The sequence below is a fragment of the Camellia sinensis genome, chromosome 7, assembly GCF_055761805.1.
Source record: "Camellia sinensis isolate YWXY chromosome 7, ASM5576180v1, whole genome shotgun sequence".
In the NCBI taxonomy this organism is placed as follows: Eukaryota; Viridiplantae; Streptophyta; class Magnoliopsida; order Ericales; family Theaceae; genus Camellia; species Camellia sinensis.
Window position 1 is genome coordinate 49280834 of NC_138967.1, and position 8990 is coordinate 49289823.

At 33.9% G+C, this 8990-nt stretch overlaps 1 protein-coding gene across 8 annotated transcripts; it reads right to left on the bottom strand.

Annotated features, from left to right (window-relative positions):
* Window positions 1-580: 580 nt before the first annotated feature.
* Window positions 581-7411, bottom strand: LOC145795082 (uncharacterized). Of its 8 annotated transcripts, none has more exons than XM_082877881.1 (10): window positions 7190-7411; window positions 6941-7065; window positions 6223-6444; window positions 4232-4385; window positions 3843-4101; window positions 3069-3236; window positions 2832-2999; window positions 2595-2762; window positions 2359-2525; window positions 581-1897 (listed from the first exon to the last, which is right to left on the bottom strand). In XM_082877881.1, exons 5-10 carry the CDS (start codon window positions 4060-4062, stop codon window positions 1856-1858), a joined length of 933 nt encoding a protein of 310 aa, XP_082734007.1. In that variant the 5' UTR covers window positions 4063-4101; window positions 4232-4385; window positions 6223-6444; window positions 6941-7065; window positions 7190-7411; the 3' UTR covers window positions 581-1855. The 8 variants fall into 8 exon arrangements, with proteins under 8 accessions (XP_082734007.1, XP_082734002.1, XP_082734006.1 ...); XM_082877876.1 differs by adding an exon at window positions 4622-4865 and having other exon boundaries at window positions 581-2525; XM_082877880.1 differs by having other exon boundaries at window positions 581-2525; window positions 3069-3194.
* Between the last annotated feature and the right edge of the window lie 1579 nt (window positions 7412-8990).

Below are 8990 nucleotides of genomic sequence, written 5' to 3' on the forward strand. Positions count from 1 at the left end.
TATAGGATGGATATTGGGAATAGGTGTCTGGCTTTTTAGATAAGTCCAACATTTATACTAGGCTAAAAAATAAAAATATTTTTCTTAAGACTTGGTAAAAAATGAGGGTCCAATCCAACTTATCCAAGTCTAAACTTTGAACTTAAGGGCCCAAAAACCCAATTGTACATATTTGAAAGTAATAGACTACTGTTCTACAAATGTATGAATCGTTTATAGAATATTATTAATTATATTAATTATAATTATTTGTTGAAAATTTTTATATTTAAAGTTGAGTTGATCAAATCTTACTTTCGAATTATGTCATAAAAAATATTGAATAGATTAATTATGTTAATGATATGTTAGATAATCTAGATTATGCAAATTTAATTAGTAATTTCCTCATTAAAATATTACGAACTAATTTGGTGAGAAAAGTTATAACATTTTTGCTACGAAACTTTGGCAGCTATCAAATTTGGAAAAAAAATGGTGTTTCTTAATATTAAATTAAAACCTCCATTTGGAGAATCTTAGCATCCAGACTAACCCTGATCGAAAAGGAAAATGTGTCTTAATCTCAGAACATGCACCATTATTAGTAAAGTTTTCTTCTTATTGGTAAATGTGGGATCTAACTAACAGCCTCTTCCGATCCATTGGAGTCTGCAACACTTACTCCACCATAGTCGTCGTTGTCAACAGCTTTTTCAGCAGTGGGGGGCTGCTGCTCAACAAGGCCAGGGAATGGGACTTCAGAGAAGAGAAGAGGGTCCTCTGCCACTGGAACCTTCCTCAAAATACCTTCCCAATTGTTCGTGAAGATGGCATCTTGTGGGTTGGTCAGTTGGAATTTCCCCTCCTCACCTTCCTCAAAGAAACCTTCCTCACACCAGGAGGATTTGTTTCCTTCGTCATTCAAGCTCTTCTTGAAACTGGTTTCTAAGCGTTTCAGCTTGGTAATAGCCTACCAGAAGTCCTACTTAGCATCATCAGCAGCCAGCCTTTCTTTGTCCACCTTAATTTCTGGCATAATCTGTTCATAGAGAAGATACACATATCCAAACTAATAGTATGACGAAAGAAAGGACAAGGTGCAAAGGCCTATCCACAACCACCCTCTCTTCTGGAGTCAAATTTACTGGCCACTCCTCAGTATCATTTAAGGTGATGGGGTGTTTTTTATCAGCCTCCTCCACTATCTACTGCTGTTTCGCTACCTTCTTCGCTGCTTCCTTTGTTTGCTTGGTCATATGAGCAGGTGGGAGAGTCTTCTTCTTCTTCTTCTTCTTCTTCTTCTTCTTATGTTGCTGCTGCTGTTGTTGCTGCTACAGCTGCTACTTGTAACTTTTTTGGATCAGCAACAACAAAGATATATTCTGGCACAAGGCCAAAAAGAAGTGAGGATAAGGCATCCTCTACATAAAAGAAAAAACAGCGAAAAGAAACCAAAAATAAACAAACCAAAACACAAAAAAACACTCAGTGACATCTACAAAATACAAACTGACACCCAATCTGCAGCAAACATAAAAAGTGAAATCCCTTGGAACACTGGACTTGCCGAGGCCCAAAAAGACGCCAAGTATCTCACTTTTTCTCATAAAAAATCTATATCACAAGAAATTCCTTCGCAGATGCACCCATTTCTTTCCAACCAAATGACCCAAAAAATTGCAAAGACGACACAACTACTTGTATGGCAGCTCGTACAGGACCTTCTTCAGGTTCAATCTGAATACAATTACATTATTACTACATGAGGAGCTTGGAATGGAGGATATGTAAGATTGCACATCCTCTAACTGGATTCATCGAGAATAGGTTAGTCATCTGTAATTGGGTAGGCCCTCGTTCTCCAAGTGAATGTCTACCCAAGATGATGATTCATTGATAGCGAGCTCAGGTGGGCCTGCAAAAAAAATGACAAATTATATTAAACTCTCTCAAACTATCGACCATTTACACTTTATCCCCTAATGTTTTAAACCCAACAATTACCCCCTCAAACTATTGGAATTTGGTTAGTCATCTATTAAATATTTGGATAAAAAATTGCCTTGTGCTGTGCACATCATGATTATATGTCTATTTTACAAAAGATAAAATAAGGTAATTTGGTCATAAAATTCAATATAATCATCATGTACACAACACATGATAATTTTCAATCTAAACATCTAATAAATGACCAACAAAAGGACTTAATGTTCAAATTCAAATAGTTTGAAAGGGTAATTGTTGGGTTTAAAACATTAAGGAAGTAACGTGTAAATGGTCGATAGTTTGCGGGAGTTTAATATAATTTGCCCAAAAAATAATACAAATCATGTTTGTAGTTGATGCAAATTGGACTTTAGGAATTATCTGTACCTCTAAAATACTATATGAGGAGCTTGGAATGGAGGGTATGTAAGATGGCACATCCTTTGCGTTGATTGGTGGAGCACGTGTTAATCGTCTGTTTTTGGATAGGCCCTTATTTTCCACGTGAATGTCTAACTCAGAAGATGATCCATTGTTAGCGAGCTCAGTTGAGCCTGCAAAAAAATAATATAGATCATGCTTATAGTTGATGATGCAAATAGGACTTTAGGAATTATCTATACCATCCATACTACTATATGAGGAGCTTGGAATGGAGGGTATGTAAGATGGCACATCATTTGCGTTGATTGGTGGAGCACGTGTTAATCGTCTGTTTTTGGATAGGCCCTTATTTTCCACGTGAATGTCTACCTCAGAAGATGATCCATTGTTAGCGAGCTCAGTTGAGCCTGCAAAAAAATAATATAGATCATGCTTATAGTTGATGATGCAAATAGGACTTTAGGAATTATCTATACCATCCATACTACTATATGAGGAGCTTGGAATGGAGGGTTTGTAAGATTGCACATCCTCTGCCTTGATTCGTGAAGCACGGGTTAGTCGTTTGTTTTTGTGTAGGCCCTTATTCTCCATATGAATGTCTGCCCAAGATGATGATCCATTGTCAGTAACCTCAGTTGGACCTGCAAAAAAATAATACAGATCATGTTTGTAGCTGATAATGCAAATGGGATTTTAGGAATTATCTATACCATCTATACTACTACATGAGGAGCTTGGGATGGAGGGTTTGTAAGATTGCACATCCTCTGCCTTGATTCGTGAAGCACGGGTTAGTCGTTTGTTTTTGTGTAGGCCCTTATTCTCCATGTGAGTGTCTGCCCAAGATGATGATCCATTGTCAGTGAGCTCAGTTGGACCTGCAAAAAAATAATACAGATCATGTTTGTAGTTGATGATGCAAATGGGATTTTAGGAATTATCTATACCATCTATACTACTACATGAGGAGCTTGGAATGGAGGGTATGTAAGATTGCAGATCCTCTAGCTGGATTTGTCGAGAACGAGTTAGTCATCTGTGTAGGGGTAGGCCCTCGTTCTATGTCCCAGATGATGATCCATTGTTACTGAGCTCTTTTCGGCCAGCAACAAAAAATGAAAAAGAAAAATATAATAATGTTTGTAATTGATGATGCAAACAGGACATTAGGAATTATAGTATCAATACTTTAGGCCTTTTCTTATGCCATGTGTCCTTTTATATTTGAAACGAAAAAATATGCAAATATGGCATGTGTCCTTTCTTTTATATTTAAAACAAAAAAATATGTATAAGACTCGAAACCTTAACTTTGAGTGTAACGAAAAAAACTCTCAACACTTGAACAATACATATATTATCCTAGTAAGTCTCAATTTTGTCAACTAGAAAGAAGGAAAATCATTGAACATAAAAGGGCCCTTGGAAGTAGCAGTAGCACTGTGATCAGTTTTAAACAAAATAGATATGGGAATTGGACTCACCCAAATTTCGAGCTGTGGATGATGCTGATGATGATCCATCTCTCATCAGTTCTTCAACTAGGGTGCTGCTGCTGCTGCTGCTATGGTTCTCTGACAGCATTAAGTAAACACGACCCATGGTGGGTCGTAGTTCTGAACAATATTCAGTGCACATTACCCCAATATGTACGCACAGTTGAGCTTGATCAAGGACAGCCGATGGTATCAATTTCTCGTCCATAAACTTTGACAACCTTCCTTCCTTGTAGAGCTCATTTGCCTTCATCAACAACAAATAATCATGTCACAACTCAGCAACAAGCGCAGTCAGAGGCACCTCCCTTGTATGATAATGGCTAATTGCAAATCAAACTCAGTTCAAATTAAAAATGTGGATAAGGTGTGCTTACCCTATCCCGTAGACTTTGAGCATTGGATGACCGATCATGGAAAAGCCAATTCTTCTGACCGCTTATCAGCTCCAAAACCAATACCCCAAAGCTGTATGAGTCCACCTTCCGAGAGACTTGTCCATGACAAGCGTACTCAGGAGCCGAATACCCACTGATTCCATGTACAAGCATACATTAACAACAAATCAAGTTTCAAAAAGTTAAGTTTGGTTTGGTTTAAAAATGAAAATAAAAATAAGGTTTTTGAAAACTCAACAAAACACTGATCAGATGGATTTGATTTTTTTTTTCTTTGAAAAAACAGTAAGATTCAGTGACAACATAAATCAAATTGCTAAAAAAAAATTCCTAGGAAAAATAAGAAAAATTATATGCTTTAACACATACAGGGTCCGGACAACTTCACTGGTATTAACATGCGTTTGATCTCAATGTAAGAGTCTGGCCGTGCCAAAATCAGCAATTTTGGGGACCCAATTTTCATCTATTAGGATGTTGGCAGGTTTGATGTCACAGTGGATAATTACTTTGTCTAAATGTTCATGAAGGTAAAGCAAGCCCCGGGCAACACCTACGATTATGTCATATGTTCGCTTCTAGTCAAGTGCACCTGCTCTACCAATCTCTAAATCTAGAGCATCAAAAATAGTACAAAAGTTTGAGATTAGCTGCCGCATTGATAATATTGACTTAATTAAAAAAATTGTAGTATTATTATACAATTTTTTTTGAACGAAGTATTATTATACAATTAATTTATATTATGCTTATATGAAAAAAAAGAAATAATACACGGCGGAAATAAACGGATTCGAGCATACCTTTTACGCTCAAAACGAATCTATGAATTATGGATTATGTGGGTGAATCACGTGCCTCTATTGATATCTTCGAATAATTTTCAGTAGTGGATTAAAACTATTAAAGAACTACCCACACTATTAACAGTAAAAGGCGGAATGGTTTATGAGAAGAGAGAACATATTTTTTTTTACTGTTTATATTATTCCAAATAATGTCTATCCCATATCAACAATATCTAATTAATAATTATCATCTAATATATTCGCAATTATACATATCAAAATTATCTCATATCTTAAAATATAATCTATTATTTTATTTGGATTTCTCCCAATCGGATCATGCCACCATGGGCAACCCAATTGAGTACCTAACCCAATTTCCAACAATGCTCAATGTGAATTAGAAGAGACCAGAGGAATGAATCTATCAGTGTATCCTTCCCAGAACGGAAGGTGTCTTGACTTTATGTGTAATTTTTATTCTTTGATCAAATGAATGGTTGTTATTGTTCCTCTGGTTTTGATCGCACATCTACTTACCCATATCGTTTTAGATTAAAACAATTATTTATTTATTATTTTAATAATTTTAGATTATTTCAAATTGCATGTCTTTTATTGGTTCTCATTAATTGCAATCTTAGCAAGATAATATCAAATGGTGGTCAAACATTAATCAATCATATTGGTTATTTAATATTTTTATTAACTAATTAAATAAAATTTAGACAAAAGAATAAATAAATAAAAACCAAATGAAAAACTTCTCAAAAAGTTATATAGGAATTTGAATAGAAATTTCTCATGAAAAATTTCATAAAATTGAATTCAAAGTAAAACTTGCCTATAGTCTTTATAGTTGGGAAAATAACATTGAGAATTTGTGTCACAATAAGGCATATGTGTAATTTTAAAATAATAAATTCAGAATGAATCTTTTTGATTTTCGAACACCTTATATGCTATAACTCAACTTATAATTAAAACAAAAATGCTTATAGACCCTAAAAATTTTGTCAAAGTTTCTACCAAATGTTTGTGTACGACCTACATGTGAGACAGATGGTAGAAACTAGAATTGTTTGGTTCCATATCATATGAGATATTTGGGAGAAACTTTGATAAAATTTTTAGATCTCTAGCGTTACTCTAATTAAAAATACAGTAGGTGATATTACTTACTAAAAACAAGGTTATCCAGGCTGCCATGCCATTACTTGCATACTCAAATACAAACAGCGTCTCTTCTCCGTTTGGACAAACACCCAGAAACTTCACAATATTTCGATGGTGTGTAGATTCCAGCAGCAGTTGCATCTCGTTCACGACAAGTTCCTTTTCCTTCTCTGAGATCCGCAAAGGTTTCTTCACCGCGATCTCTGTCCCATCATTCTTCGACTTTCCCTACAAAACATTTTCAGTCGAGAACGGATCCGAGATTCAAATTTTGAGGGAGGGCAAAAACACATATATTTTAAAATTATTTTACTAATTACTCCTATAATAAACATACTTTTAATATTTTCAGAGGTAGAACCGCCCCAGCTCCCAGATCCATCCTTGTTTCCCATCAATTTTTTTTTTTTAAAAAAAAAAAAAAAATAGGTAAGTCATAGATTTTGTACCCAAAAATTAGATGTTACAATGAAATTCATTACATATCTAAATGGCAACACGCGCTTCAAAAAAGGAAACACTCAACTACTAACTCACAACATAATCTACTAAATAGATTTAAGGCTAAAACAGTAACAAAACAATATGTTTTCTTTATTTGTTGATGCTTGTACATCCTCTCTCTTTGTTGAGGTATGTTTATATTTTGTTGATCAAAAAATATTTTCTTCTTTGGGTCTAATTCAGTACACAAAAGTTGAGATTGGATTATAAGATGATTAACCTTGTACACAACAGCAAAGCCGCCTTTGCCAAGCTCGTTTTTGGCATCGAAACCTTCTGTTGCCGAATAAAGGGCTTCGAAACTGAATTGCTTCGGTCCTTGTTCTGCCAAGCTCTCCTCTGTACCTTCAATTACCACACAGCCACGAGTTGAGCACAAGAAGATGAAAATAACTATAAACATATATCTGGGGACTAAGACATAAAGCCGATAAATAAATTTTAAAAAAAAATTTAAAAAATCATTTACCTATCTTTTTTGCGGGTTTGAAGATTTTTTGAATCAAGTTGTTTTTTTTAGCCATGGTTTAAGAGGGGAATGAATAAAGGTTTAATGGCGAAGTTCAGAATGGAGAGGCGAAGTTCAGATGGAGAGAGAGAGAGAGAGAGAGAACAGTACGCCGGGCAAAAGCAAGTCCATCACATGGGCTGTGGCAGGGCTGCCCGGTACGGCGGTACGCCGAAAGATGTTGCTGCGCTTGAAACTTTTTCAAAACCACACCAATAAAAGTAATTTAAGCCTCCAGTAGTGGGTTGGCTTTTTGGCTTTTTGACTTTTTGACTATTTTAGTCTGGGCTATTTTAGCCTGATTTGGGAAGGATTTTTTTGACTTTTTTGACTTTTTTTGTGAGAGAGGATTGTAATGATTATGGGTTGGATTTAATGTTTTATTTTTTGTGACTAAAATAGCCTATTTTGTTTTTTGTGACTATTTTAGCCCAAACCAAGTTCCCAAACAAAGGTTAAAGATGTTTTGTGAAGATCGTAAAAAATTAATTTTTAATTTTTTATTAAGTTTTTTGATTTTTTTAGATAGTGATTTAGAAAGTTGGTAAAAAAAAAATTTATTTTTTTGTATAATATTTATTTATTGTGTCACATCATATTAAAATGATCAAAATATCCCACTAAACTTAAGAAATTTACTATTTGACCCAGGTAATTGTATGAACAATTATGTAATTCATGAAGGACAACTACGTAATTTTACACCTGTGTTTTTGTCCCTTCCCAAATCACCTTGCTTGCGTTTTTATGCTGGTTGTGGCGTTTTTGGATGGCTGCAAAACGCAGCTTTTTGTTTTCTTCCCAGAGGGCCACTTTGCCTGTGTTTGGCATGTGGGTTTGCAAGTTTTTTTGGTTATTTTAGTCACAAAAAATAAAATGAGCTATTTTAGTCATAACAAACAAAATATCACATCCAACCCATAATCATTACATTCTTCTCTCACAAAAAAAACTCAAAAAAGTCAAAAAGCCAAAAAGTCCTTCCCAAACCAAACTTCTAAACCCAGGCTAAAATAGTCAAAAAAGCCAAAAAACTAAAAAGCCAACCCACTTCCCAAACCAAGCCTTTGTCATTTGCTTTCTCACATCATTTTAAATATATTTTCTAATATAACAATTAAATAAAAAAATTTAACTCATTTTTTCAACCACGAAAATTAAAATAATTTATTAAAATAACTAAATAGTTAAAAAATCAAAAAAATAGTCACTATGGGGTGTTTGATGTGAATTATTATAAGTTAAAAATTATTAGTCAGAAAGTTGTAAGCAGAAGTATTTCTTTCTCAATTTCTAAATAATCAACTTTCCTTAATTTATTTAAATTATTTTTTTCTAAAAAATTATAAACACAAATTATACTAAACAATCTAATACAAATTTTTAAATTAAAATAAATTATAATCATTCCTCGTAATTCACACCAAACACCCCATATGATGTGAGATTACCCGTTCAAGGCTTATTGAGCTTTGCTTCGTGTTGTTCCTTTTCGTTTTCATATCATACAATTTCATATAGTATATATTAGGGTACTCTAAGAAATGGTTAAAAAATATTTTTTTTATTTTATTTTAAAAAATATGTAAATAAATGTAAGAGGTGATATGATACAAAATAGTTTAAAAATTGACTTTTGACTTTTAACTATGTTGCCAAATTGGCCCATTATATAATTAAGGATAAATTATGCAAATAGTTCTCATAATTTACACGATATGTTAATTTTTGTTATTTTAATTTACTCAATTTTGCAGCTTAA